Genomic DNA, 12,748 nt, shown 5'->3' on the forward strand with positions numbered 1-12,748 from the left:
AGGTAAAAAAAAAAAACAAGACGTGTTCAATACTTATTTCCATAATACTTTATGTTTAGACTACAATGTTCTGGTTTAAAAATGTAACTGTAAATGATGCAGTAAATAGTAAGACAAATGGTATCGATATTTACTGTAGCTTGTCATTATTGTTTGACATGACACAGTCCTGTTTCCTTCTCTACTGTTCTATCTGAAAAAGGTTAAAAAGCCTAAAATAATTTAAAAAAAATTAAATACATAAATGTATAAATTATTTGTAAAAAAATATACATTTATGCATTTAACATTTAATTAACATTTTAGCATTTAATTAATTTAACTTACATCATTTTATAAAAACTACATCAATTTAAAAATAAATGATAAGAAAATTTTTACATTTAATTAATTACTTCGTAATATTCAAAATGTTACATCAGATCAGGGGTGCCCAAACTCGGTCCTGGAGGGCCAGTGTCCTGCATAGTTTAACTCCAACTTACTTCAGCAAACCTTTTTGGAAGTTTCTAGAATAGCTGGAAAAAGCTTGATTAGCTGGTTTAGGTGTGTTTAATTGGGGTTAGAACTAAAATATGCAGGACACCAGCCCTCCAGGACAGAGTTTGGGGACCCCTGCATTAGATCATTCATTCTCCTTTGACTTATTCTCTATTTCATCGGTCGCCACAACGGAATGAACCACCAATTATTCCAGCAAATGTTTTACAAAGCGAATATCCTTCCAGCTGCAACCCTGGGAAATACATTAGATCAGTTTAATGTAAAATATCAGTGCCTTTCGGATAACGATCTTTGCCTTAATTGAGAATTGTAATTTCAGGAGAGTGTCACCTGACCCAGTGGTCGCCGTGGAGCTCATGTCAGCTGATGTGTCTGGATGGGCGGAGCTTTGAGACATGGGGTCGTCAGGCTCGATCCAGAGCTGTGGTCACTCAGGTGCAGGAGAACCAGGAGTCCTGTCCCAGCCAGACATATGAGACACGGCCATGCCAAGGTTTGCTTCTCCAGTGTTTTGTGTTTTGTGAAAAAGTCATGCTCTTCATTTTTTGCTCATATCTTTTTCGCAAAAGTCAAATGCTTAACTGCAACAAATATATATGTGATAATTAAGGGTGTAACGATAGGCGTATTCGTATTGAACCGTTCGGAACGAGACTTTCGGTTCGGTACGCATTATAAACCAAACGATTCAAACTAATCTCTAAAAAGATAAAAGAGAATAAGTGTACAAAATATAATGTTTTCAGTGCAACAACGCTCAACAAGGCATCCCAAAGTACGTGACGGGCAACATGCTGCCTTCCCCGCCCACCTCCAAACACTATTCCAGTCAGGCAAACGCTGCACTAGCTCGCAAAATGGCTAGTAATGTTAATCCAATCCTCTTATAACCAACAGCGGGTCTGGCGTTTTGGAACACTTTAGTTTCGGTACATTTATAGCTGTGGATATATGTGACAGGGCTCGAATATGCAACCGCTTTGGTCACATATGCGGCCGAAATTTTATCTATGTGACGTCAAAATATATTTAGGAGTGCATAAAATTGATTTTTTTCAATTTTTTTAAAATTGACAGTTTTCACAGCAAAATGTTCACCAACTGCATGGAATTAGGAGGCATGCACTCATTAAGCATTTAAAAACGCCAAAAGCAGCTCTCAGCAATCATTTAAAACAGTGCTTCTCAACTGGTGGGTCGCAACCCAAAAGTGGGTCGTGGGAACATTTTCAGTGGGTCGCGGAGTGTGTGCTAAGAAAAACAAAAAAAGTAAAGAAAATTCTTATTTTGCTTGTACCGGACTTTTATTTTGAAATGACATGTGAAATTTTATTTAATTATTGCAACAAATATGTATGCGCAAGTACGACCCCGAATATGTAAAGTATGAATATATATATGTTGACGACAAAAAGAACTTAAAGCCTCAGTATCATATGTAGTGAGGTGCTCTCATAAGAGAGCATGAAACCTTCTAAATGAAAACAACATTTAGAAACCAGAAAACATGTTTTATTAACAGATTATTATTAACAGTATTTGTTGTTTTTACTTTGTATTATTTCTATATTTTGATCTATTTTGTTAAATGACAGCAATAAAGTAGTGTTTATTTGTAAGTCTTGGTGAATTTCTTGTGATTTATCTGTCACTACTTGTTTATGTTAACAAATAAATACAATTTAAGTATAATTCCTAAAATTGTATTATAGTTCCTAAAAATTTGGGTGGCGGCTTGATGACCATGTAAAAATGTGGGTCCCATGGCCAAACCAGCTGAGAATCCCTGGTTTAAAACAGTTGACATGTCAACTTGCAGTAAACAAAGCCCGCAATGTTTGCCCCGCCTTCAAGCTCTTCTTATTGGCCCACTGCGCTTGAACAGAACACAAATGGATTGGTTAATTTCAGACGTCAATCACAGTTCCAATGACAGGGAGCTACAGCTGTAAAAACGTAAAGGTCTGGATACGAGAGAATGAAAACAACACTCACAGATTTAGATTGAGAAACCACCTAAAGTTACAAATAATGGCACATCTGATTAGTGATCATGTAATGAATGTCAATCCAGCATTTACACTTTTCGAAGAATGGATAAAAGACTTCCAGTGTTTAAAGTCCTCTATGAAAATGACTAAAGCATTCACTGTAAAGCTGGTGGGAGTTTTCAGGTTACAGTGTTTGCCACTGAATCTACACATTTTAAGCACAAGATGTTGTAATGTTAATCTTTTATTTAATTATCACAATACTGTCAATCGCTAAAGAGCATGCATTCACCGAGATGAAACTAATATTGCAGTAATAGTACAATATCAGACAGCACCCGTGAGAACAGCACGGTTATTATTGTTAACTAATAAAAGGGCCGGTAAATTAAAATCAGAGAAATTCTCTGGCTTTTTTCTTATTTTGCTCTATCGAAAACATACCGAACCGACACCACTGTGTCGTATCGAACGGAACCGTGATTTTTGTGAACTGTTACACCCCTAGTAATAATAATAGTAAAAAACATTTAAAAAGCAAAATGTTACATGCCTTTCTCCTTTCCAAAAAAATGTGCTCGATTGTATGCTGGCCATTTTGGATGTAGTGTAAGAAGTGGTTCCTAGCATGCCAGCCAATCAAAGACATTTCATTAAAAGCCTAAGATGTCCTCTGCACAGTACAACAGGACTTGACAGAGTAGCTCAAAAAATCTAACGAAAATTCATGAAAACACAAGGTCCACTATAGAGGACACAAATCAATGGACGGGGTCTCAAATTACCAAAAATATCAATAGTATCTGGATGCACTTTTCATGATGCAAGCTGAGATTGCATCACTCAGCGATGCAATGTCAGACACAACGCACTCAATGGAGTGACGTCACTGTGATGGGTAGGGTTAGGGGTGGAGTTTGGTGAGCAAATTAAAAAGCATTGGATGCAGCTCAGATTGCACTGCACCAGGTCTGCATCCGGACCCCTCTCAAAAATATTCCTGTGCAACATAAGACTGCTTCAAAGGCACAAATATAACATTTGCTAGTGTACACACTCTATCAATTTGTTGATAAAAATGATGAAAATAAATACAGTAGCAGTCCGCCAATGCTTGAGAATTACATTACCTGCTTTCTTTTAGTTCTGAGCAAATAAACCTGCTCCTCTTTCTTGGTCTTGGACATTGGGAGAGTGTTGTTTTGCAGAGCTGTTATTTCCTCTCTGGCTGTTTGTGAAAATAGCTCTGAGGGCTGAGAAGTGATAGACAGGAAGTGGTGTTGAGCCACTAAAGCAGAAGAGTGTGTTTTCATGTGCTCTTGCAGGAGGAACGTGTCTCAGTTATGAATGGATGACTGGTGAATGGAGGCATAACCGCAGACTGGTGTGGTGTCAGCGCTCGGATGGAGTCAACGTCACCGGTGTGCTGGAGAAACGCATTCTCTCTCTAAATAAGTAGCCTGTCATGAGAAAATCTAAATGTAATGAGGGTTTCTGTGCATTAGGAGGCTGCATGGCTGTTAACCAACCGTCTGCGGTACGACAGTGTCAACCTCCCTGCACCAAACCCTTCTCCTTCTGCACGCAGGTGACACACACACACACGCACACGCACACACACACACCATCTCAGACATTATCTACTCAATCTCACTAACAATCAGTTCAAGATAAAGTTCCTGTTTCAACCCAGAACTGAAAGAAGCTAAATTAATTGTATGTATGTACAGTTGAAGTCAGAATTATTAAACCCCCTTTGAAATTTTTTCTCTATTTTTTTTTTACGATAGTCTACAGAACAAACCATCGTTATACAATAACTTGCCTAATTACCCTAACTTGCCTACCTTATTAACCTAGTTAAGCCTTTAAATGTCACTTTAAACTGTATATAAGTGTCTTGAAGAACATCTAGTAAAATATTATTTACAGTCATCATGGCAAATATATAATAAATTAGTTATTAGAAATGAGTTATTAAAACTATTATGTTTAATAATGTGTTAAAAAAAATCTTCTCTCAGTTAAACAGATATTGGGGGAAATAATTCAGGGGGGCTAATAATTCTGACCTCAACTGTATGTATGTATGTATGTATGTATGTATGTTCTTTATTTATTTATTTTTCTATTTATTTATCTATTTATTTATTTATTTATTTATTTATTGAAACACAATTTATTGATTATTATTTTTATTTATTTTATCAAATATACAATTTATTTATTATTTTTATCTATTTATTTTATAAAATATAGAAATATAAAATACACTTTTTAGTTTTATTTAATTATTATTTATTTAATAAATAAATATAAAATATAAAATTTATTTATTATTATTTTGAGATAAAATGTTCAATTTATTTAATAAAATATTCCATTTATTTATTATTATTTATTTATTTATTTATGTAATTATTTAAAAAAATATAAAAATATAAAATATACATTTTATTCAGTATTTTGATTTATTTAATAAAATGTATTTGATTGATTTGATTGATTGATTGATTGATTGATTGATTGATTGATTGATTGATTGATTGATTGATTGATTGATTGATTGATTGATTGATTGATTGATTGATTGATTGATATAGTGTAATTGTGTTTTTTTAAAGAAGCCCATTTTTCCTGATGCAATATTTCTTAAAATGTTTACTAATTTAAATAGAGTTCAAATAATAAATATTTTAATTTAAAACAATTATTTTAAAACTGTTGCCTTGGCATCGAACTGTAACAAATAAAGAAAAAAATGAAATACTAATTTTTTTTTAAATAAAATAAAAATAAGCTATGTATAAATAAACAAAAAAAGACGATCTAAATGGTATAAACTGTTATTTAAATAAATACTCAAATAATTTGTATTTTCATTATAGTAACAATAATAATTGGCGATGTTGTTATTATTGGAACTAAACAACTATAAAAATCTTAGTTTTTTACTTTTATTGTAATTTAATGCATGGGATTTTCATAACTATTTTTATATTAACATACAACTCAAAATTATTTTATTATATAATAATAATTTAAAAATAATAATACATTAAACAAGAAAATGTTAATAAATAACATGCTAATACATTTGTTGGATCACTTCAAAATTGTATTAATAATTGTTAATAAATTAATGTTGCATAAATCACCTAGTGCATGTATTATAATATATAAATTATCAGTTGTGAATGATATTGTTTTTCTTAGAATATAAGCTGTTTGTCAATTACCTAATTAATTAACGTTAAATCTCTTAGTGCTATATTCTGAGCTTTGATAGATGCAGAATTTACTCGGTTTTGTATCATCTGACTTGACGATAGTGTCTCACCCAGTTATGGTGAGATGTAAATACCTTCATTATCACATATTACAACCTCATCTCAGCCTCCAACACCATGCTCCTAACAGCTGTATGTCTGCATATGAAGAACGCAGCACATTTGAGTATCCAGCTGTCACCACGCAACCCTTCAGTATAATGATGTCTCGTGTGACTGTGTTTCTCTCTGTCAGAATGGAGTCTGCGGATGTGAGAAGGGCTTCACAGAGGTCATGACGTCTCACGGGTTCCTCGATTACTGCACCAGAACCCCAGGACTGGACCATAAGAAGGCAGATGTGAAGAGCACTGCGGGCCGACTGAGGCCAGATTACACTCGAAACAATAAACATGTTAAGGACTGGACTCTGCAGCCTCTCGGACCTGGTACTGCAATACTGCAACAGTTCTGTAGTGTACACTAAAGCAATGCTGCCTGCACATTACAGCTGTGGTAAAAATGCAAACAAGAAAATTATTTTGCATTGATCTAGAGATTTTCAGAATGCATCACTATTTTCTCTTGAATTGATGCAGAGCTTAGTTTTAACAGCAGATGGCGCTTTATACTCGTTTTTAAAGTCAGATGGCTCTTTAGTCTTGTTTTAAACAGCAGATGGCGCTCTAGGCACGTTTTTAACAGCAGATGGCGCTCTAACCTAGTTTTTAACAGCAGATGGCGCTCTAACCTAGTTTTTAACAGCAGATGGTGCTTTAACCTAGGCTGCGTTCAAAACCGCCTACTACTCAGTAGGTACTGCATTTGAATTTAAACGTATCACTCGGCTGTTAGAAAAGTATGTTCTATACAGTATGAATGTGAAAAGTATGAACGGAATTCGGACGTACTACATCCACCATTTTGTCATGGTCACGTGACCTACCTGCGTCAGTTGCGTTGCTTCACTTCCATTCATGAATTCTCTCGCGGAGCATTATGGGATAGCGCAGCGTGCATGAGATGTGCACTCCAGAATCTCACCGGAAGTAGTAAGTCATCCGGTAACTTCTCACATACTCATTTTCGAATTCTATGAATTCAGACATACTACTCGGCTCGCATACTGATTTTAGCGTACTATATAGTATGGAAGTATGCGGTTTCGGATGCAGCCCTGGTTTTTAACAGTAAATGGTGCTCTTGGCAAGTTTTTAACAGCAGGTGTTGTTCTAAGCTAGTTTTTAACAGCAGATGGTGATCTAGATTAGTTTTAAAAAGCAGATGATGCTCTAGCTTAGTTTTTAACAGCAGGTGGCACCCTGGACTAGCTTTTAACAGCAGATTGTGCTCTAGACTAGTTTTTAACAGCAGTTGGTGCTCTAGACTAGTTTTTAACAGTGGATGGCAATCTAGAATAGTTTTTAAAAGCAGATGATGCACCTAGTTTTTAAAAGCAGATGGCACTCTAGTTTTTAACAGCAGATGGCGCTCTAGACTGGTTTTTAACAGCACATGACGCACTAGACTAGTTTTTAACAGCAGATGGCACTCTAGAATAGTTTTTAACAGCAGATGGCGCACTAGTCTAGTTTTTAACAGCACATGGCGCACTAGACTAGTTTTTTAACAGCGGTTGGTGCTCTAGACTAGTTTTTAACAGCAGATGGCACTCTAGACTAATTTTTAACAGCAGATGGCGCACTGAACTAGTTTTTGAAAGTAGTTGGTGCTCTACACTAGTTTTTAACAGGGGATGGCGATCTAGACTAGTTTTTAAAAGCAGATAATGCTCTAGCATAGTTTTTAACAGCTGATAGCGCACTCGACTAGTTTTGAACAGCAGATGGCGCTCTTGGCTAGTTTAACAGCAGATGCTCTGTAGGTATGGTTTTAAAGGCAGATGGCTCTCAAGGCATGTTTTTCACAGCAGTTGGTGCTTTTGGCTAGTATTAACAGTAGATGGCACTATTGTAAGGAAATTTTTAACAACAGATGGCTCTCAAAGCAAGTTTTTCACAGCAGTTGGTGCTCTAGGCATGTTTTTAACAGCAAATGGCGCTCTAAGCTAGTTTTTAACAGCAGATGGTGCTGTAGGCTAGTTTTTAACAACAGGTGACGCTCTTTAATAGTTTTTAACAGCAGAAAGCATTCTAGGCGTAGCTTGGCCCGCAGGGCACGCACCGCGGGGGGCCCCCGCATGATAAATGGGACCCGCGTCGTCTTGATTTTCAATAATTGAAAATCTGGCAACCACAATAATCAAACCCTTGGAAACAACTGTGGTCGGAACCAAAGTTCACAGGTCTGTGTTCTCTGAACTCCTCTCAAGCGATGGACTACTTCATTCTGATTGCTTGCTGCCGGACAGCGTCATAGCTCATTACCATAAAGTTGACTTGATTTCAACTCTCCTCGACGCTCACACTGGAGAAGACGAGCCGCGCTGTTCCTCGCCGCTGGTTCTCATTGAAAATTAATGACTTCCGGCTACTTTGACGCTCTCGCCGTTTTCGGTTTGTGATCGCTCCTCAGTTTGGGAAAGCTTCCCCGCGTTGTCGCTCCACCCGGCCCCCCTTCCCCGCTCCTCAATTTGTGATCGCTTCCCCGCATTGTCTCCCCCCCACCCTTTAATCAGGGGGCCCCGTCAGTGATCCCTGCAGGGGGGCCACCGCATTTTGCGCTACGCCACTGACTTTAGGCTAGTTGTTAACAGCAGATTAAGCTGCTTTATAGATTATATTCACACAAATGCTCATGAAGAAGAGAGTAGAGTCCTGTGAGTTGGCTTTTATATCATGAGAATAATGTAAACACAGCTCCCTATAAACATTTCAGAATGCATTTCTTGACTATTAGGGGCTTTGATTTCATTGGCCAATGGCGTCCATGTTTCTCGAGGTAAACCAGTGCCCTCATAGATATGACCGACACCTCAGACGAAGATACTGCATGCCCAATTTCAAGGCAAAGTTTTTTTCATGTTATAGCCATGTTATATTATACATATGGTCAGACTAAACAATTGTTTTACTGTGAATTCTGATTGAGATCCTACATAAGTATTCTGAATTTGAAAAAGATGTTTAATTTAATTTAAGAGTTACAGCCATTTTGGTAAAAGTGGCCAAGCAGCAAGCCTTGGTAACACTATAGACTCTACAGGTCACTACAGATTACAGATCACTTTTAGGCATCACGATGATGATATCTGAAAATCCTAATAATTTAATTAGGGTCTCAATACAATAGTGAAGCCCTAATGATTAACAAGTGCCACTTTGGTAATGTGTGTTTTGATTGACAGATGGGCGTGTAAAGCTGTGGGTATATGGATTGATGGCGGCCGGGTTTGTTGTGATCCTTCTCCTCATCGTAATGTCCTTCCTGCTGTGGTGAGGCTGATTTTTCACTTGGCTTTTGCTAGTTTAATGTTCATATTCCTCTACGGTCTTTTTATTCTCTTATAATAAAGCAATCAGGGTCTAATTGCCCTCCTGCCTGCTTGTTTTGTGCTCATGATTAACTGACTGAACATTATCCCTTAAATAAACCACTAGCATATGTTTTTAGGCAATACAAAATCATTTATGACTCTCTAATTGGTAAATGTCAGTTGGAAGATGACTATGTTTGCTCTGCACTCTAGTGGCAGAAGTTTAAACTGCAACAAATCATGATGCAAATTCGGATATGGTGTACAGATTTACATATTTGCATATGTATTCAATGGAAGTGAAAAGTTTAAGATTTTTGATCAGATTAATGTTTGGAGACAAAAATAAAATCTTTTTTTTATCTAAGATCCTACATTTTTTGCATCATTACCAGGGGAAGATTTAGTGATTTAGGGGTCCTAAGCAACTCCAGCCAATGGGGCCCAAAAGTCCTAATGCACCATTTGTACTTTTAACTGAAATTTATTTTGCAGATTTTCTATCCTTTTCTACATTTTATCTTAATGCAAAATAGTGACATGTAAAACATCTTATAAAACTTTTTAAATGATTTGTTTTCTTAAAATGATTTTACAACTGAAAATAATTAATGCACAGATATAACATATAACATATTTGCACAGATGTAATACTTACATTCAGATACATTTTTATACCCTGACCGTATAAAATATCTTAAAATGTAATTTATAGGTATACCTTATACTTCTGGGTATTTATTTAGGGGCCCTAAGAATGCGCTTACCTTCCTTATTGGTTAAATCTGCCCCTGATCATTACATTGTAAAACCCAACAGTCAGCTTTATCAAATGAAATGAGTGTAGGTAACTCAAAATTGACTGAAAGTTAAGTTAAACTCAGTGTTGAAGGTAATGAGTTAATTAAATACCTCATTACGTCAACTTAAGAGTAAGTTCACAGTACTCTTATAGATTTGTTTTGTAATCAAATGGTTTGTAGCAATCGGTTTCCTCAAACAGTTTGAGTTGCCTTAACATTTTGGGTTTTACAGTACTCAGTTGGTTTGAATTTTCTTCATTTATTGGGTTTTACTGTGCTCAAATTGTTTTGTTTACTCTAATGAATTAAATTCACAGTACTCATTTGGATTTGTTTTTGAACTTAAATGGTTTGACTTACCTTTACTTTTAGGGTTTTACAGTGTACTAAAGTCTTCTCCCAAAATGTAAATGGTGATTTGGTATTAAACTATTTTAAATTATATTATATACAATTAGATTATAAATTAAATAAATAATAATGCTACATATAATAATAATAATAATAATAATAATAATAATAATAATAAAAATCATCATCGCTATACCATTAAAACCATTTTTAAATACCAGTGACTGTAAAAAAATATCCATAAATTAGCATTTTTTAAATTTATATTCATATATAGCCGTATTTTGGGATTTGTGTTTTTATTTTGTGTCTAATTTTATGCTTTTGAATACCATTATGGGATCTTTGATCTTTCTTGAAACAACTTGTAACCTTAAAAGGTTTGAAAATGTTAGTTTTATTAACATTACTAATAGCTTAAAGTGATATATTGTCTGGGTTGGTGTTGTAAATGACAGTACAAAAACATTGTATTAAACTCCCAGTGTATTTTTCTGTTATTTTGCAGACTTGTTTCTCTATATTATTGCTTGTAATTATATTATTTACTAAAATTTCAATAAAAGTAACTGTTAAATTGCAGAATTGAAATTTCACCATCAAAAGTCGACAGAGCAGAGATCAAGCTACCATAATGCAATTCACAAACACGAATAAACAGAAAATACTTGAGAATCACGAAATATGGAAACCATTATTTAACAGACATCAGTGTACATCATGCTTGTTTTCATAATTGATGTTATAAGAAATAATAATAAAAGTAAAGAAATCTGAAAGGATCATGTAACAGTGAAGTAATGATGCTAAAAATTCAGCTTTAAATCTTAGGAATAAATTATATTTTGTAATTATATTGAAATTGAAAACATAGCAATATTTCACAATATTTCTGTATTTTCCATTAAGTAAATGTAGCTTTGTAAAGCATAAGAGACTTCTTTAAAAAAGCACTGTTAATGCACGTGCTCTGTTTCAGTAAAAACCCCGAGGACAGTCCCAGCAGCAGTCCACAGAAGGCTCTAGCTCTGGCGTATGATGGAGACATGGATATGTGAGTCCAGCATGTGTATGCAATCCTGAAACATGTCAAAACAAACGGCTGCTTTCCTTCAGGCCACAACATCAACGTTTATAGCAGCACACAAGCTGAGCCAGATGGAGAACTGATGTTTAAACAGCACAAAGACTGAAACAGAGGCTGTGCTGAAGAACTGCAGAGAGGACAAAACATCAACCGAATGTACCATAGCGTGAGTGAGTGTGTGTCTGTCAGTCTGTTTGTGTGCGTGTGTGTGCAAAAGCCGATGTGTGTGTGTGTGTGTGTGTGTGTGTGTGTGTTAGTCATCCATTTTGTTAATTGTAATGACATTTTTCTGTATGTTAAAAGAACTGTTGACTTTTAAAGAGATTGTTCACCCAAAAATCAAAATGACCTCATCGTTTATTCTTCATCATGTGATTTTTTTTTTAGTTTCTTTCTTCAGTTGAACAAAAGAGAAGTATTTTGAAGAATGTTAGGCAAAACCCTTAGTTTTTCGCAATTCCACGATTGCGGTCTTGCAAAATTGTGCAAAACATCTAAAGAGCATTGGGGGCGTGTGCGCGCGATGTATTTGAAAAGCGGTGGGGGCATGTGTGTGAGATGTACCTGAAGAGCAGTGGGAGTGAGTTGCGTGCGACGTACCTCAAGGGCGATGGGGTTGAGTTGAATAGGACGTATCTGAAAAGAGGTGAGGTTGAGTTGCGCTCGACATACTTCAAGAGCTGGGAGGGATGCGGTGGAGACTACTTAAGGACCGGGATTTCCGTGAGAGTATTAGACGAGGATAAAGCACGAGTGATTTACATGTGAAGTCAATAAGATTAGATTGGATATCCTGTGGCCCAAATTGGGCGTTTTGTGACGCACTTCAGACCACAAAAGAAAGTTAGAGCAAACATCTAACAAATGGAGCAGTGGAACAGACAGAAAAGCAAGCAGCTTACAATGATGGAGGTTAATTCAAGGATGACGGCTGCTGGACATGACCGAATTGAAGGACATTATTTGTGCTTTACATGTATGGCTGGTATTATAGTGTGCGTAAAATTTATAATTTTTTTCGTTTCCCTCTTTTCCTGCAGTTAATCAGAGAAAACGCTTTCCTGCCATTGACAAGTTTTACGGAAACCTGTGTTGTAGGTGTATAACAGTAGGGGAAGCCCTAACACGGGGTGGGCAAACTCGGTCCTAGAGGGCCGGTGTCCTGCATAGTTTAGCTTCAACACTAATCAAACACACCTGAACATGCTAATCAGTGTCTTCAAGATCACTAGAAATCTATAAGCAGGTGTGTTTGATTAGAGTTGGAGCTAAACTCTGCTGGACACCTGCCCTCCAGGACCGAGTTT

The 12,748-nt window shown here is 36.0% G+C and overlaps 1 protein-coding gene across 1 annotated transcript in view; it reads left to right on the forward strand.

Annotated features, from left to right (window-relative positions):
• The window catches only part of thsd7bb (thrombospondin, type I, domain containing 7Bb), a 190,388-nt gene extending 178,606 nt beyond the window's left edge, over positions 1-11,782 (forward strand). Inside the window, exons 24-29 of the mRNA XM_087273923.1 lie at positions 824-997; positions 3,821-3,916; positions 4,001-4,083; positions 6,021-6,213; positions 9,072-9,159; positions 11,334-11,782. Coding sequence (XP_087130049.1) covers positions 824-997; positions 3,821-3,916; positions 4,001-4,083; positions 6,021-6,213; positions 9,072-9,159; positions 11,334-11,412 — 713 coding nt within the window. The 3' untranslated portion in view covers positions 11,413-11,782. The remainder of the gene's footprint in view (positions 1-823; positions 998-3,820; positions 3,917-4,000; positions 4,084-6,020; positions 6,214-9,071; positions 9,160-11,333) is intronic.
• The last annotated feature ends 966 nt before the right edge of the window (positions 11,783-12,748 follow it).

This window comes from Danio rerio, chromosome 11, assembly GCF_052040795.2.
Source record: "Danio rerio strain M-AB ecotype USA chromosome 11, GRCz13ab, whole genome shotgun sequence".
In the NCBI taxonomy this organism is placed as follows: Eukaryota; Metazoa; Chordata; class Actinopteri; order Cypriniformes; family Danionidae; genus Danio; species Danio rerio.